Source organism: Centrocercus urophasianus, unplaced genomic scaffold (assembly GCF_019232065.1).
Source record: "Centrocercus urophasianus isolate 14NV4802_14NV808 unplaced genomic scaffold, USGS_Curo_1.0 seq_53, whole genome shotgun sequence".
Taxonomy (NCBI): Eukaryota; Metazoa; Chordata; class Aves; order Galliformes; family Phasianidae; genus Centrocercus; species Centrocercus urophasianus.
The window spans coordinates 281,549-299,717 of NW_024885122.1; the positions used below are offsets into that span (position 1 = coordinate 281,549).

Consider the following 18,169-nt stretch of genomic DNA (forward strand, 5'->3'; position numbering starts at 1 on the left):
GCTGTGAGTTAGGCTCTCTAGAAGATGTGTGGCTTCTGCTCAGCTCTTAATTAGAAATATCAGGCCCTGTGGGCACCTGGAGAACATGGCAAAGCCAGCCTTGGACAGGACAGTGTGGAAAGAGGTGTTACAGCCATTTGCAGCTCTCTCCTGATGGGGAGGCCGTCTGATGGACCACAGACACCTTTTCCTGCAGGACCTCCTTTCCTCGCCTCCTGAATCCACTCAGTCTGAGCTGCTGCTGGGAGGGCAGCAGCTCCAGCTCACCTCTCCTTCCCACATCCGCAAAGCATTTCCTGCCAGCAGCAGTCAGGATGTGCCATTTTTCCAGCCCTTCATTTTATCTCAGCGTGCACCAACCTTCATCTAAGGACTTCCCAGGGATTTCACTCCACATGCAGTGATTTGCTGCTGACAGGGATGCCACACCGTGCCATTCCCAAAGCCCAGCTCATAGGGGGAGAGGACAGGGAGTGGCAAAGTCCGTCCAGGCTGTGTCACAAACACAGCAGGTGACTGCAATGGAATGCAATCCTGCCAAACCCTGCACCCTTGGGGAACCCCTCAGGACATGGCACCAGCAGAAAACCAGCTCTGCAGAGCTGTGAGGGTCGTTCCACGTGCACGGCTGCCTGCAAGTGACCGAACCCATGAGCATGGCAACATGTGCTGAAGGAGGAAGGAGGGTCTGCAAGCCAGGTCGGCCCCTGCAACTGGGGATGGAGGAAGGATGGGGAAGGGAGCAAGCTCTGCATCACAGAGCCACAGCTTGGCTGCTGAAGGGACAAGCACTGACCCATTGACTCAGCATTTTGGGAGGGCTCATTTTCTGTCCGAGCAGCCAGGCTCTCCAAAAGATGGATTAGATGAATTGCTTGCACATTACAGACACAAAGGAGCCCCAGGGAACAGAAGACTCTGGACAGGAGATAGGAGACAGGACATCACCACCAGCCCTCGTAGCCGCACATCACAGGCTCCAGGCACGGACTGCAGGAGCCGGGCATGGATAGAAGGCGGGGAGGCTTCCCGTTGTTCCCAAGATGTGCGTCCCGTCCCCACAGCCCACCTGTCTGACCAGGCACCAGCCGAGGTGTGCTGCATCCCCATCCCCATCCCCATCCCCATCCCGTGCCCACTGCCCCGGTCCTCGTGCAACGGCTACACGCTCACCTCCCCAAAGACGGCCTCCGGGCCACAGCGGATCTTCTTTGTCTTCTGGGTGAAGCCTGGGGAAGCAGAGGGGAGGTGTGAGGCTCCGCCCTGCCCGGGCACAGCACACCCATCCAGCCTCCCGCCTTCGCTGCCCACCTCGGAAGCTGAGCTGCACCTGCCGCTCGCCGCGGCCCGGCAGGTCGGAGAGCCGCCGGACACCGACGCTGAGCGCCATGGAGCTGAGGGCCGACGGCAGGCCGGGCCGCACCGCCCGCTGTGACTCAGTCAGCCCCGACTCACCCGGCCGGTTCGGCAGCCCGCTCCCCCCCGGTGCCCCACGGCGACGCCTCAGGGCTGGCTCGAGGCGCGCAGCGGGCCTGCAGGCCGCCCGCCCCAGCGTAGGACTGAGCTCGGCTCCCGGTCACGGAGAACTCGGGCACCGCGCGGTGCTCGCGGCACGCGGCAGTGCTGGGAACGGGGAGCGGGGAGCCGCGGCTGGGGGCGGCGGGGCTGTAACACAGGCTGGGAATGGTGAGACGTTCCACAAAACGCGCTGCTGGTCGGCAAATTTGGTGCTTGTCTAAGCAGGTCGGGTACCATCAGCTCCCCAGGGAGCTTCTGCGGCTTCTCCGCCAGAGCAGCTGCAGTTTCCATTTGTCTGAAGACGGTGCCTTGGCTTTGGTGAATTAATACCAAGCACGGCCTCAGCACAGCCTGCACCAGGAGGAAGAGCAGCGCAGGCACAGCGTGGCACGAACAGCTTTCCTACTCAGGAGGCCGTGCAGAGCTCTCCCTCAGCTCAGGCACCAGGCATGCGGCGAGCCTGCATTCCAGCTACGCCCAGGTGGCTGGGAAAGTCACCCCTATCAGGTCCAGCATCTGCAGCCACCTCAGCCAGCTGAGAAACGTGCTTCCAAGCTGCCTTCGTAGCGAGCAAAGACCGCTGGGTACCAAGGAAAACCCACTTTCCTCGTTTGGAACTGACATACATTTAAAAAGGGGAGGCAAAATGTGTTTCTCACTCTGCGCTGTGCTGTCTCAGAACTTTGCTGCTAACACACTCACCTTGCCAAAGAAACCATTCATTGAAACCAAGCACTACGCAATGCTGCTGGTATTTCTTTAGCCAAACAAAAAATTGTTTACTGCTGTAAACCTCTTCAAAGAACACTGTTAAAGAAAGGAAAGCACACTCACATACCAGCCCCGGGTTTGTTTGTACATGTAACAGAATCAGAGAGAGCTCTGCATACAGCTTGTAAGCAGCAGAAAGCATGAGTAGAGGATGCTCTCAGCCACAGCACAGCTTGTGCCAAGTTGCAGCTCTGAGCTCTCCTTCTTCCACGCTTGTAACACTTTTTTGTTTACACAGCCACCCAACAACAGGGCTCACTTGGTTTCTTTTAAGTGCAAGAAGACGGGGCACTGCAGGCCAGGTGATGGACTGAGTAAGGTGGGAGTCCAGCTTTCTCTAGAGGGGGGAAGCTGCTGCTGCCGCCTGTAGAATCATGGTAAAACATTTGGAGGCAAAACTAACTGGTCCTTTTTGGTTCATTAGTGATTCTAGATCCACTACCCTTCAAGCTCAAGCTGCATTTGGGGACACGATTAAGCCCAGCTGAGCTTGTGGACTTACACCCTGTCTGCTTACACACAGGTTTGCAACCAATCCGTTGCACAGGCTGAGTCACCGGGCATCTTCCAGTTTCTTCTCACAGCTTCCTGGTGTATCCAGTACAATGGACAAATTCTTTCCTAATTGCAGTGAACAAACAGCTCATCTCACTGCAGACAGGGCTGCAGGATACACATTCAGTCTTAGTGATTAACAGGTTACAAACTAATGCTGACAGACACCTCGCTCTGCTCTGTTGCTCGCGCTCAGCCTAAGCTGTAGCAAAAATCTCCCATAAACCACATTGCTGAAACAAAGAAAAAGCCCAGAAAGGAAACAGAAGTCACACATGTCTGTAAATCAAAGCAGATGATTTATTTATGCAACTCAAAGCTATGACAACTTGTAGTGCAAGTTCCTTTATTTTGAAATGAAATACCTGTGGTCTCAAAGACATCACGCTTTGCTATCAGCTGTCTACTTACAACCCCAACCCATGCAGTAATACACGCTTCACACTTCTGAGGACAAGGAACTGCCTCCTCACAGCTCCACAGACAGTTACTTCTTCACTGTATACCACTGGGACTCCAGGGAAATCAGTCAAAGCATCTGAATTCCAACGTTTCCAATTACTGGCTTCTGGAAGTCACATACCTCATTAACCCCCCGCCCACAAATAAGCAAAGTGCAGCACTCTTAAATTGCAACAATGGCTCCGAGCAAAAGGCCATCACAGTATTGCATTCTGCTAATAGAAAAATGTGGTAATAAAAATACAACAACTATTAAGTATGGTAGCAGAAACTTAAAAATAAACGTCTACATATAAAAATACATGAGACTTTATGAAGGCACAGCAGGAATTGACTCAGGCATCCAACCAAGAGACTTTGGCACTGTAGCAATCAGAAGGATGAACACAGTGAAATGGCAATACAGGAGATGCAGTGACAAAAGGACCAGCAGGATGGAAAGGTGTTACAAAGCACAAAGGAAAGTGCTCGCCTGTCTCTGAACATCTAGGCTCACAGGGGAAAACTGCATGAGGGAGGGATCTCCCTGCTGGGGAACCCAGGGGCAGTCAGCCCTCAAATGAGGTCTAAGAGGTGCAGCCAGGCTCCACCCCTGCTGGTCCCACAGCTGAATTGCCTTCATCTGTGCTCCCAGGGCTGATCAGATCCCTTCCTCAGGTGCTCAGTGGTTCAGGCCCTGACTCAACAGTTACCATAAGGTACCAACCAGCACTTGTCCCCACTTGCAAGGCAGATGCAGACAGAAGAACAGAGCTACCAAGGAACAAATACATGGCAAGTAGCTTTACAATAACCATGTTTGCCCTAACACTGGAAGCAGTGCTGTGTGAGCATTCCCATGCAGGTGCCCACTCTGAGCCCAAGCAGCAGGTGGGTCATGCCAAGTGATGAGCAGTGCTACGATGTGTCACCATTGCAAGGTGGAAAACCAACAAAGTTGTTTTTTTTTGACAAGAACTGCCAATGGTTTGGGTTTTCTTTTTTCATATTTACATTTCTTCCAGTTAGGAACAGGAAATACCAAAGATACAGAGTACAAGTGGTAAGAGTTAGTGCGACCGGTACAGTCCTGAGGCCCCAGGGAAGAATGTGAGAGCAGACAGCTCTCCTCACCCCAGTGATGCACATGGCCGGAGCGAGGCTGCAATCTATATCTTCTTTATTTCTGGCAGTTTCACAGGTGGCCAGCCCTGCAGTTTATAGTATGACACCAGCTGCTTTGGCACTTCAGCCAGAACCACCTGGGAAAGAGCTTCCCGGGGAGCCTGCAAGGAACAGCAAGAATAAATCAGAGGTAGTGCAGGGAGAAGAAATACCACAGCAAGAATTCCTCAAGAATTCAGACTGCAAACCCCACCTGCCAGCCATGTGAGGCTGAGTGCAAGAGCTTCTTACTGCAGGCTCAGGAGCACTTCCAGTCAGCCTTGGTGAGTGCTGCTGCTGAAAAATCACGTGTTCCCAACCCTGCACTGCTCCCATACAGCCCGGATCTGGGTGGGAAGCTGCCCCAGCCACTGGCAAGGTCTTATTTTGGCTTTCAGTGAGCAGCATGCGTGAACAAAAGTCCCAGAAGAAAAAGCAGGGAGGAGCTAGGGAATGACAGGACTGTTTTCAGTAGCAGGGAAGATTTATCTCAGCTTAAATCACTCATGGAAGCACTCATGGGACTCAACAACAGAGACTGAGACAGTATGATCTCATTTCCTTTCCTAAATGTTTGCATCCAGGAGAGAAAGCTTCTTCTTTACTCAAACTCTGTAACAGCCAAGAGATGTTATCAATGATACAATGAAAACGCTTTAGGTAAAGCTGCAAGAGTGCCGTGGAAGGCACACAGATTTGAACACAGCCTCAGCTCTCCCTGGGAACAAGCTGTTTGGGAACTGCAGCCATACCTACACTGACACATGCTAACTGCAGCTGCTGTAATAACTGCATGTCTACTGGGCAGCAGAACCCCCTGCAGTTCACGACTTACATTTCTGAACTGTCGGAAAGGCACAAACTGAACGATGTCCCGTGCAGCTGGCTCTCCTGTTAGGGACTTCAGGACGCCGTTGTCCCCATCAAGAAACTCCATTGCCTTGAAATCAGCTTCACCAACTCCAACAATAATGATGGACATCGGCAGCTTAGAGGCATTAACGATTGCTTGCCTGGTTTGGTCCAGGTCAGTGATCTCTCCGTCTGTGATGATCAGCAAGACAAAGTATTGCTGAAAAACATCAGAAAGTACTCAGTTAGGGAACTCAGCACCAAAGCCCACATAATTGGAGGCAAAAGGAGCAATTTCTGACTCTAAAAAAGCAAGCAGATTGTGCAGTGAATAACAAAAAAAATTAAAGTTCCTTCTTCTGTATGCATCCCACCTCTCCCCGTGCACTGCAGATTTCCTCTGTTCAATAAAAGACAGAGGCTTAAATTCACTCTATAAAGCACAATTACACCAAAAAGCAAAAATACTATCAAATGAACAGAGTACTACAAAGTCAGCAAAGTGCACACAGCACACACTGCTTCATTCACCACCCTCTCAAAAAAGGAACAAGTTTATTATTAAACATTTCTAACTCCAAGAAGTCTTTGGATGGGACCCTGGGCAGTGGCCTGGTGAGTGGCAACCAGCCCACAGCAGGGATTGGGGCTGGGTGGGCTCTGAGGCCCCTTAAAACCCAATCCATTCTGTGACTTTGTGTTTTTAATTATCAGTGGTAACTATTAGAAATCTGAACATATGGCAGCAGCAAATATCACAACACAGAAATACTCCTGAGGGGACACAGGAGGGAAAGGACACGGGAGCTTTTCTAGAAGAAAAAAAAATACCCTAAGCCAAAACACTGGCAAGATGAAGCATTAAAAATCCCTTTCCTTCCCAGAGGCCAGGATTCAGCACCCAATGAAAACTGCAAGAACTGTTTTATAGCAACTATCTACAGACTTAAGATGAAAACAAATATATCAGAGACTTAGAATGGAAATTAAACTTCCAATTCCAAAAGCCAGTTAATACAAGTCTGTGATTGCACTCATTGCTGACATATCCTTTACTTAAATAACTCTTCATCTGTAAGCAGCAGTTACAGTCAACATATGAATAAAAATACAGAGGTTTCCCCCAAGGGTTTGGATAGCTAAAAAAAACAAACCAAAACCACCAGTGCCCTCAGAAATGTCAGAAGAGTGTTTCCAGAAAACAAGAACCCCATAATCTCCTACTTAAGTCAAAATCAAAATCCTGATACAGCTAACCCAGAAGGTGAGTATCAGAGCATACATCAGAATTCCTCCCAACTAGGTAGTCAAGATGGAATCAGCTAAACACATCAGGAAATAAGCCATTATGCACAACAAATTAAATTTTAGAGATGGAGTTGAATTTTAACAGCAGCCACGGCCATGCAAGCACACAACCAAGACATGCAGTGCAGCTGCAGAAGCAAGCATGGCCATTCTGCAACAGCATGCTCATCTGCCAGCTCTCCAACTGCTAGTTAGCACGGCCCTCTGAATATCCTGATTCTCTGTGCAAACGTGGTGGGACAAACAGCCAACCTCTGACATTTTTCAGTTCTTTGTGAACATTCTTGAGTGCAAAATTGCTTGGAATAAAACATACAGGGCCCCTTTATTCTGCATGCATTCTCTACAGGTGACAGAGCCTGGCAAGAGAGGTAAGGGTAACACAGCTGCTGACAAAGTCCAGTTGGTCTGAAAGCCAGCACAGCACCCCTGTATACTGTGTTGGTAAGGGCTCCTATCAACTTATCAACCAAGAGAGCAGGAGGAGTCTCTCTGGAGGTTGGAAAGAGAGGACCAAACTTGAGACCTCGAGGAAGGAGGAAGAAATCGCTTCACCATTCTGCTCTGTCCCACCATGAACAGAAAAACAAGAACATCACCCAGATGCAGATCCAAAGGAAGGACGTGGACTCACAGCAGCAGTCCTCTGTTGTGCTGAGTGTGCAGCAAACCCTGCCACGTGGTTTATAATAGGAGAGAAGTTGGTTGGCCCATAGAGTCGGATCTGAGGCAGGACGTGGCGATAGGCATCGACTATTCCTTGGATCCCTGTAACACAAGGAAGGCAAGCTGCCTCACAGTTTCTCCTGTAACTATTTAAAGCATTACTAAATAGCATGGCAAAGGAGAAATCATTCATGCTGGTGTGAACTCCTGAAGGACAAAACAAACAGCAGATAACAGCAACTGTCCGGAGCACAGAGCTGAAACCAGCGGACATCTGCAGAGACAAGACTTCCAGATTTCTCCTCTGTTCAACATGCTTCACGTTACTCTTAGTGGCTCTAACAAAATAAAAGTAATGGAAGCTGGGGGCAAATAATCCAGCAGCTGCATGCTGGTGATCCTGTCCATTCTTCTCTGTCATTCAGTTTCTTTTAAATGATTGTAGTCTAATTAGACAAGGTCACCAACTCTCTGGAACAGTTGCTGCTTATTTTCCTCATGTGCAAGATGGACAACAGCTCCTGGATTTAAATGTTTTGTGTTATTTTCAAACTGAAGAATGAGTCCTTAAGGTTCCTCCTCTGCAACAAGTTCCTCTCACTACTTAACCAACCAAAATTTCTAGGTCTGATTTTTGATGGTTTCAATTCTTGTGCGGGTTCACTCAAATTGCCCCACATACTGGCTTATGGTGATGCATTTTTATTTGCCATTGCCCACCATAGAGACTTCAGTGCTTTACTTCTAAACTACTGCAACAAGTACTGCCACAGGGCAACAACACCAATGGCAGAGAGGCAGGCAATGTGGAACTGAGCAGGGAAATGCTTCCATTTTAACACTGATTCTCAGATTCCATTTTTTGTTGGCTTTAGACTAGATAGAAAACACGAGGAAAATTCTTTATTCAAGCACAATTCCACATCACTGCTTGCCAAGAGTGCTTAGGAGTTCCTAATCTAGTTTACAGACAAGCCACTAAAAACAGCTGAAGTAACTAGCACAGAAGAACGGGGCTTTGAGGAAAACAAACCCTTGAGACAATCCTTTAAAAACAACAGAAGAACACTGATAATACTGAAGCAGCTGCCACTGTCACTAACAGCCTTAGCACATGGCAGCTGTAGAGGTGTGACTAACACAGACCTGTAACATAACAAGGAATAACCCAGAAGCAGCAACAAAAATTTCAGCAGACTGACAGAACTGCAGGTTGGCTGAGTTTCAACCCAAACCCCCTTCTCCAACAGGGCCACCTACAGCCAGTACCCCATGCCCAAGGCTTCTGAAGGTCTCCAAGGTCTTGGAAACCTCTCTGGGCAACGTGCTTCTGTGCTCTATCACCCACACAGTACAGAGGTGCTTCCTGGTGTTCAGAACCCCACGCGTCCCAGCTCTCTCCACCTGCAACTTAACTAACAAACTTAACCTAGACTGCTAGGTTAGATTTTCACATTCAGGTGAGTACACGTAGGTTGCTGGATGCCTTCACACTGCATCTGTTGTATGTTGTTTTTGTTTTTGTTGTTTTTTTTACCAGTTATGAAAGGAATGAACACTTCAAACACCAGTCCCTCTCAGTGAAATATTAATAAAGAGGCATCCTCACCTTGACAGTAAGGGTTGTTGGGATTGAAGTTCAAAGCAAACTCATGAGACACCTAGAAACGGTGATGTTACAACCAGTTAGAGAATGCAGACATTAAAAGAGCTACTGCACAGGGCTGTGAAGGCCTTACCTGCCAGCTAGGAGGAACCTGAGCTCCGAAACCAAATGCAGGAAACAGCTTGTCCCTTGGGAGAAAGGGCAACAAGAAGAAATGAGAAAGAGAAATCCTGTAATATTTTACTAATTCTGTTTTATTCCCAGAAACAGTTGTAGACCAAGGTTCCATTCCTGCCATTAAGGACAGGCACACCTCCTAGTTTTCCCAAGGTCAGTGAACAGTTACCCAAGGATTTCAGGCATGGAACTGACAACTCACAATGTCTTTGAATGCAGTATTCTGCACAAGTCTCAGGAGATTTCAGAGTAGCAAGAGAAAAGCCAATCCAGTCACAACTTGGCTGAAGGACAGAGCAGGCAAACACGTTCCACCAAGTCTAACAGGGAATTCATGTTTGAGATGCACTGTTAGCAAGCAGGGACTACAACCAGCTAAAGCAGAATTACAGAGTAACTCAGGGCCATAAAGTGCAGATCTGGATGGACAAATAAAGCAAACATGCTTTATTGAAAAGGACTGTCGTTGCCTTTTTTGGCAATGCCAGAAGCAGCAAGTAGCAGCAGCAGTTCCTGAAGGGATCTCCCAAGGAAAGGCAGCAGCACCTCCAAATACTACAGCTCCTGAATGAGCTACCAGCCCTGACCAATCACCCACTGTGAAACGTTTTTAATGAGGGGGCTGGGAGAGTTAAGAACCTCTTACATACGTGTCATAATCCTGGACTACACTTCCCACACTCCAGATGGCAATCAAATACTCATTTATCCCATCTGGGCTGATGTAGTGAAGAGAATCTGGTGAGCTGGGATCACCATTGGAGCCAGTGAAGTCTATGCCCACCTAATCAGTTTGGAGGATGATAACAGCAGGTCAATGAAACAGCATCAGAAGCAAACGAGAAGTACCAAAAGCAATCAGAAACAGAGGGATAAGAACAGCCCCACACTGCTCCCTCCCTGCCAGACACAAAGATGACTGCAAACAGAGGCAGGCAAATAAGCCTGCACATTTTCTCCCACCATGGCACATGCACATCTGAGGAGCAGCAGTCCTTTCCACCAAGGGTGAGAACTGATTTCTCAAAAGAAGCTTGAGAAATCCAAGATCCATTAAATTTGCTACTTGGTATCAAAAAGCAAAATATAAAATCAATTCTTTTTGGCAGTTTTCATTACTCCTTAAAACACACACTGCAAATTAATTGTACTGAACACAACTTCATTGCCTTGCTCTATCATCTACCAAGACATGAAGTGGGAAAACAACTCACTGTAAAATTAATCTGGCAGCCTCCCATAACATAGTCCAGGAACGAATAGTCTGTTTCAATCTAGAGAACAGACAGACAGTGTTACACCTCCTTCCTGTAAGGAAGGATTTCTTGATCATCAGAAAATAGAACAAGACAAACAACTGCCATCTTCCTACCTTGCAGGATTTTATGCTAACGATGCCTGAGTTTTTGTAGCTCTTCTTCTTTTGCTTCTTCTCAGGATGAATGCATTCAAATTCCACCTACAAAAAGAAAGCACTCAATAAGCAAATTGTAAAACATCTGCATCTGCAGCAGCGCAAACTACTGAAACAGAACAGTCTGAGACATCCCAATTTCAGAGTATTATGAAACTTCATTTCAAAAGCGTTTGTGACTCCTGTGGCTGCTATCTGACAAGTTAAATTGATGCTTTTGCTGTCATCACTGGGCAAAGCATAAGAGAACGTTTCAAAGAAGTCCCTCTCTGTGACAGCCTGACTGCTGCTCTCTGCAGAACCATCGAACACCTAACAGAGCGCAGAGAAGTTTGTCACAAATACAAACATTCCTCTTAACATAACTGCACTCTTTTTATGTTAAGGGCAGGAGACGAACTCAGAAGCTAAGGAGGCAAAGTGAGAAGGGGGAGGGAAGGAGGTCAAAGAGCCCTAGGTGTCAGGTTCTCAGTGGCAGAGGATCAGTATTCTGGTATCACTGTCTCGTTTCACTTAACAGTAGTTCTGATTTCACACGGGTTAGGGAAGAAGGCAACAATCTTCCACAAGCTTTAGGATTCCAAATACAGAAATCAAATTGGCTGGTGACTCCTAGCACTCCCAGGCTATGTGCTGCACATGGATTCATTGGTCTGAATCCAGATGAGGCATCTCCATGAAAATGAGCGTACAAGCTTTTGCTGTAGGCAGAGAGAAACTGGCACCACTAGCAAGTGACTCAAATTACCCTAACATGGGTGCCCAAGATAAAGCAAGAAGACCGACTGCTGGAAGCACCATTTCATTCCACTATCTGGAAAGCTACCCAGAAAGGCAACCAGAGTGCTGGTGAGGGCAACCAGCTCAGGCACACGTGTTACATGAGACAAGTCCTATCTCTGGACTGTTCTGCTAAAGCTCTTTTAAAGAAGCTCTTTTGCTTTCACTTAATTCAGGAGAGGCAGAAGCATGCAGAATGGCTGGTAAGAAACAGCACACGGCCAGCAGACAACAGGCTGAAGGACGTCTGTAGGAGCAGGAAGGGTAACAGCACTCAAGGAAAACAGCAGCAACCTCCCCATGCTAGGTTTCATTTTTCCCAGATAACAGCTTAGTAATACAGAACAGTCAGATACAGAAAAAAGTGACTTTTGGAAGCAACAACTGAATATCCCTCAGACATCTTTATTAGAAGGGGTTTGTGACAGACCGAATTACAGACAAAACTGAGGAACAGAGGAAGCTCACCGGACAGCCGTCCACTGCCCTCTGCAGCTGAGCCAGGTTAGTTTCAAAAACACCTATCAGGTCATGCGACCCATCGCTGTCATGATCAGAGCACTGCACCTGAAAGGAAAGAGACAGCAAAAATGGGTAAGCATACTGTGTTAGGGTGAATGACGGCTGCTCACCACGCACCCTCCTGCCTCCAACAGCTCTGCGGTGATGCTGGCGAGTCTCCTTGTCAACTCTGATCCAGTGGTGTCATCCATGTCACTGCCTGAAACCTGACAGAGGGAGACAGGCTGCGTGCATCTCAGAACGAGGAAGACATTCCATCACTCACCTACCTGAGCGTGCCAAGTGACAGCTTCCCTCAGTTCAGTTGGAAACAAAAACAAAACAAACAAAAATCAACAAAATAAAGCCGCAGATTTCACAGCCCAAAAACACAAAGTTGAGATCATTCAGGACACAATATGCAAGTGGAGTAATGGGAAAAAGCACCTGAAGGTCTTATCTAATTTCTGAATAAACTTCTTTCTTCTGCCTGGCAACAGTCAGTCTGCAAAAAAACTGCAATCTGCCTTTTTCTGCATCTGATAGCAATCGAACGACAAACAATGAATAGCCACGTTTAAAACAGCGTGTAAACTTGGATCTTCAGAATTAGAGAATGCAAAATAGCAATGCATTTAAAAACAAAAAATATGACAATAACCATGGCCTCAAGCTAACACAGCACCATGTGCACTGGCAGCAGCTCCCATGAAATCAACAACTGTAAGAAGCGTTTGTAACATGCACAATGCATACGACAGCAGAACAAAAGTAATTCCAGAAGCAGTCAGTCAAGAAAGCTTGTGAACAGCAGTTTTTCCTCTGCTCAAGCTCACACACTCCTCCAATTCAAAAGCCCATTCAGATTTGCTTTTATTAACCAAGAAACTGGTGTTACCCCAGTACAAACTAGGGTGACAGCTTTCTCCTCAGCATTATGGATAAGGTGAACCTACAGGCAGTGCCTAGATAAGGAAGTCAAATTCAATCAGCAAATCTGAGGACAGGCTTCTTGGACAACTACCTGCTGCCTTTGATCCACTTGGGATTTTCCACTGCTATCAGTGGGAAGTGTGCACACAAACTGCAGACAAAGCTAGCCACCCAAACTGGAGGCACCGTGCCATCCTTCAGGTCCTTCACGGGGAAAACAAAATTGCTTTAGAGACTGTGCCATTCTTCCCCTTCTTCATCATCCCAACCCACCACTGCTCTGTCCCTCCCTTCTGCACACTGTGCCATGAAGCGTCCCCAAGGCTCCTCCTCTGCCTCTCTCAACAATTCTCATGTTTAAAGCGTCAGTCAGAAGATGTGTGACCACATCAAGGAGGCCACTGCAGGTCACCATGCAGCGACTGAGGGTGTCCTTGGCACTAACATGCTGCAAAGAACACAGCAGTCTGCACCTTCCCTTTCCCTTCTGCTTGTCCCCGTCCCCTCCTGACCACACACACAAAAATCCAACTACGTAATGACCAGTTCTGTTAGTGGTTCCCAGTACGAGTTAGCTTACAACAAACCTCTTTTTGAAAGGGTTTTCTAAAATGGACAAAGATTCAGAGTGCACCGCCCAAAAAGTGCTGCTGCTGCAAACAGAACCAAGTTGTGAAGTGGGGAACAAACACCTGAAGCTGTCAGTAACTGCCTTCTGCATTGTGGTCTGACCTCAGGGGTCAGCTAACTGCACGATCCTGCATTGCGTTCATTTACTGATTAATTACTCAACTGAACGATCAGATATTCATAGGAACACTTCCAGTGGGTAAAAGGCTCCTTTTATCTACAAGAGAAACTTCCAAAATTCACACCGAGTGGATTTGCTTTTATGCACATGCCATCAAATGCATGGTCAGGAAGGGGCTTGTTTCTGTTGTGCTGCTTTTTGTTCTTTCTTAAATCTCACATTTACCACTTCTATTTAAACTATTACAGGAGAGAGAAACTACTTTTGTATGCTTCTTTCTTAAAGAAACGGCCACAGAATTATATTACATCTCAAACCTGAGCTGTTTTTAAATATGGAACAACAGTGACACCCCTCTACTTCACAATTACTTGTTAGTTAGCACTGTTAATGTGATCAAAAGATGTGCTTACACACACATTTAGTGCACGTTTCCCACTGCAGAACCCTCCTGCATGGCTGACACAGCTGACACTTACAAGACATCCCAAACTGACACTGCCCACAAGAACATTTCCCTTGTGCTGCAGTATGAAGACTTCTCTGCTCAGCACCACCATCATTCCTCAGCTGATCGTTCCTATGCAAATCTTAGAAAGCCTTGAACAAGAGGTTCCAAGCAGCACGTTCTGGATGGAAAACAGATCTCTGGTGCAACCTTCCACTCCTTAGTGCTAATGCTCCTGCCCATTACTATGGAGGCCTCTTACTGACCAACTTCCCCACAGGTAAACTGTGGAAATTAGTGGACTACTTGCACACGCATTCAGGATTTGGGGGTGAAAAGAACCAACAGCGAAGACCTATGTTCTGTTTTTAAATAGATCATTGCAAAACAAATCCCAAAGCACAGAAGGTTCTAAAGCAAAAGCAGAAGCGTTTCAGAGTGTAGGAAATACAGCCTCGTGACAAAATGCCTCAGCCATTCCATCTCACGTCACATTTGACAAGGTAACACACAACTCTTGACCACCCCCTCGCCACGTCTCTCTTAGCACCTGCAGACCAACAGAACTTCCTTCTGATCTAAGACTGCTCACAAAAGCTCATGACCACCACTCAGAACACGTTTGACAAGCCCAGCACACTTGAACCAGGGTAACAACTCAGCAGTTTTTTGGATCTGCCATGCTGCACAAATAAAAAGATCAGCATGCATTGCTTTCTGCTAAACCTTTCAGATCAAGCTTCCAGCACAAGATTTCTTCTCAAGCAGGATGAGGGTGGAAAATTCTGCAAACGGAAAGTGTTTAGGAGCTGAATAAGCAGAGGGAGATAATATTCAACATTGAACTATTTAAAGCTTTAAGTGCTTCTATGTAATCAGTGCACTGCTTAGAACACAAATTGAACTTGCTATCAGATTATTTTTGTAGAAACTTATTCAAAGTGGAATTGTTCTGCTACCACCCCCATAATTCAGGACCAGTGTATTAATCCTCGTTTGTGAGACCACGAGAAATTCCAGTTCTAACTCGAGATCAAATTCTTGCTGGGACAGAAAGCAAACAAGATGGAACAACTCGCCGTTCTCACGCATGGAGGAAGCAGACACCTGCCCTCTGTCAGTATCCTAATGCATTCCAGTCTATCCCATGTATAAGCCTCACAGCTAACATAGCATTAGAAAGCTACAATTAAACAGAAAATCCCACAACCTGAAACTCTAACCAGAATAGCCATTGACCATTCGTAATCCTTCTTGTGACAAATCATTAGGAACTGCTCACTTCTGCATTGACTTCTCCATTTGACAACTCATAACGTTTCAGCACAGACTTCACACTTAATAAATGTATAATCACTTATCTGCCATATTATTCCAGAAAAGCAATTTAAAATTTTGAATATGACTGGATGACTTGATTACTCAGAGTTAACGAGTCAGAGATTGGGTTACTTACAACAACAAACAAATCTGAATTGCTGAAGGCTGTACCTTGATAGGTTTATTAAGATCACCACCACAGAACGCCTGCAAGGGAACGCTGAACCTCCTCCAGCATGGACTTAAGTTGTTCTTGACGACCTTAAAAAAATTAGAGCATAACATCACGTGAGAGATGTGATGTGCAAGTTACTAAGAAACATAACATGAGGGTTCTGTACATCTGTGGGAGAACATGGAACAGCCTCAGTCATTTCTACCCTCACATGAGCAAGGAGAAGCTCTGTTAGCAGCCTGTAGTTCAGAGCTGGGTACAACGGCAGAGCCACGCCAATCTCACAGCTTGTTGCCACTAAAAGGCAGAAGAGTCCTGCCACTCTGCCCTCAGTACACGGTTGGACCCTTCAGCTTAACTCTGATTAGGCAGGAAGTTAACCATTTTCTGCCAGTCAGCAGAATCCCTTTCTGGGGGGACAAGTTTCACTGCACACATGGAGCACAGCATTACCAGAAGCGAGGCACTCTAAGCTGACAGACAACCTTAACAAGAAGCACATCAGTGTAGAAATGCTACCTCTGATCTGTACACCAGCTGCCACGTTCCAGCATCACTCTGCTTGTACAGCTCCAGAAATGGATCCGATTTACCTAAGAAATCCTGCAAACAGAATCCCAACAGACCTTCATCAGACCTCAGTATTATCCTCGGATGAGAGAAGAGTTGGGTCATCAGCACAACTCGCTTCAAATCAGCTCTACATTTCCTTACCTCTTTTAAACTGCAGCACTTCACAAATCATCACAGCATACCAGCTCTGATTACAAGACTGTGCTTCCTTAGAGCATTTTGTTACTGTAAATCACCTGTGGCTTAAAATAACACCAAGGCAGCATATCTAAATTTCCACCTTTTCTTCTTTTATAACGTTACATAAAGTCCAGTTCATGGCACAGTTACAATATTCAATCGATGCAATTATTTAATGTATTAAAGTACAGAATACTCCAAAACCAAAATAATTATCCAGAACCTAAACTTGGTGGTTGAATCTCTTATCTGCTACAGTGCTTTCTGCCATGTAATTGTGTCTCCACTACTGGCAACACAACAATGAGCCTTTTTACACGTGGATTACAGAGCTCAGCTGAACGTCTGCAGTACAGTGAGAATGCTGGCCAAAGGCACTCACTCTCACCACAGTCAAGACCCACACGAGCATGCAATATCACTAAAAAAGAATAAATGAACCAATACCTTTTTGTCCAAGTTTCGGGCTTGAATTTCCAAACTGACAACCCTGGTATCTTTAATCTCCTCTGCTGTAATCTGTGCCACAAATTAAAAAAAAGAAAATACAGAATTCTGCGTATGCTTTCTGCATGAAAAAAGCCTCTCTGTATGGTTACAAATACACACTCTTCCTCTACACAAACTGAATTCGAAAACAGAAAGGAACAAAACCAGAAATGTTACTCTGTTGCAGATCTTGTACCAAAGAATGAGAAATTCTTTTTACTACACGCTCTCCTTTACCGTAATGGTGCCTTTTCCTGCTGGCTTCCCATCCTTCAGCTCCAGAGGTCGGGTAAACACTGAGCTGGACACAATCTGAGGTTAAAAGACAGACAATATAATAGCAAGGTAGAGAAAGATCATTATTATTAAAGAATTATTAAGAATCAAAGAACTATTCTTCAGGAGGAATTATCTTTAAAAATCTGCTACAGAAAACCCATCTCCTACAGTGACAGCTACGAGTTTGTGCTCCTGAAATGGTTAAGCACTCTTAAAGTTTTCCTTCTCCACAAAATAATTCCCACTATCTATCTCAAAACTTAACACTAGCCTCCTGCTGCTGCTTCCCTCATGATCCCCGAGACATTTTCCTTACAAGCAGCCAAACAACCATTGAAAATCAGAATGTCTATTTATTTAACCAAATCCTTCACAATCTCAAACCCCATCCTTCTCCTTCTACCTAACAATATGACTTCCTGTTCAGGAAATGAATGCAGATTTTCAGGCAATCCTCCCTGAATTTATGGCCTGAGGATTTTTTTGCCCCAAGAAAACCAAAAGGCTACCAGAGCTCTCCAGGGCCTTCCTCACTCCCAGGCTCCGGCTAGTTCTACAAGTGCTCCTACGTGAAGCAATGACTTCAAAGGCTGAGAGCTCTGGGAAGAGAAGGCGGAGTGGGGATCTGGTCAATGCTTAGCAATATCCATAAGGTGGGAGGCAACCAATGGAGCCAGGCTCTGCTCAGTGGTGCTCAGGGACAGGACAAGGGAGGACAATTAACAATATTATGGCCTGGTTCCTCTCCACTCTGTGCAGCCCAGGAAAGCCCAAAGGCTGGACGCTACAGACTGAATGATTTTGAGTTTCCTTCCCACCACCACAATTCCAGGACTCACAAACCACACGCGTTCTTAACCTTTGCTGCCTGCTCACCACCATGATTCTTCCAGTTATATTCAACAGGGACAAGCACCCATCTGTTTTGCAAGAGGAGCTTAAAACACTGCAGGCTATAAGAAGGCAGCCCTGCCTCACCCCTCACACCTGCCCCAGCGTGCACTCCACAGCCCCAAGGAAGTCGTCGTCGCTGAGCTCAGCAGACTTGTTGTCGATGTCGTACACAGCGAACTTCAGCTTCTGCACCTTCTCAAAGTAATAGTCGACGAGCAGCTTCTTGGAGAATTCCGGGTCTTGGCAGTTCTTAATCCTTTCCGTGCGATCTAACTGCTTGGACGCAGGGACAAATTCAAGAAGAGCTTGGATAAAAGCCGAGGGAGAGGGCAGGGAACGGGCAGGGAACGGGCAGGGAACGGGCAGGGAACGGG

General features: G+C 46.6%; 2 protein-coding genes across 3 annotated transcripts in view; both read right to left on the reverse strand.

The window, feature by feature from the left end:
* Window positions 1-1,390, reverse strand: part of LOC122169369 (fer-1-like protein 4) — a 34,061-nt gene extending 32,671 nt beyond the window's left edge. The window contains exons 1-2 of the mRNA XM_042835475.1: window positions 1,312-1,390; window positions 1,174-1,229 (exon numbers count right to left, since the gene is read on the reverse strand). Of these exons, the coding sequence (XP_042691409.1) occupies window positions 1,174-1,229; window positions 1,312-1,390 (135 nt within the window). The remainder of the gene's footprint in view (window positions 1-1,173; window positions 1,230-1,311) is intronic.
* Window positions 1,391-3,124: 1,734 nt separating this feature from the next.
* The window catches only part of CPNE1 (copine 1), a 15,296-nt gene continuing 251 nt past the window's right edge, over window positions 3,125-18,169 (reverse strand). The window contains exons 2-15 of one of the 2 annotated variants that reach the window (XM_042835526.1): window positions 17,889-18,068; window positions 16,860-16,934; window positions 16,581-16,652; window positions 15,900-15,983; window positions 15,377-15,466; window positions 11,721-11,819; window positions 10,431-10,517; window positions 10,273-10,332; window positions 9,709-9,842; window positions 9,015-9,069; window positions 8,885-8,936; window positions 7,244-7,377; window positions 5,285-5,521; window positions 3,125-4,571 (exon numbers count right to left, since the gene is read on the reverse strand). In XM_042835526.1, coding sequence (XP_042691460.1) covers window positions 4,455-4,571; window positions 5,285-5,521; window positions 7,244-7,377; window positions 8,885-8,936; window positions 9,015-9,069; window positions 9,709-9,842; window positions 10,273-10,332; window positions 10,431-10,517; window positions 11,721-11,819; window positions 15,377-15,466; window positions 15,900-15,983; window positions 16,581-16,652; window positions 16,860-16,934; window positions 17,889-18,068 — 1,476 coding nt within the window. In that variant the 3' untranslated portion in view covers window positions 3,125-4,454. The remainder of the gene's footprint in view (window positions 4,572-5,284; window positions 5,522-7,243; window positions 7,378-8,884; window positions 8,937-9,014; window positions 9,070-9,708; window positions 9,843-10,272; window positions 10,333-10,430; window positions 10,518-11,720; window positions 11,820-15,376; window positions 15,467-15,899; window positions 15,984-16,580; window positions 16,653-16,859; window positions 16,935-17,888; window positions 18,069-18,169) is intronic. The other variant, XM_042835527.1, reaches the window with a different exon arrangement.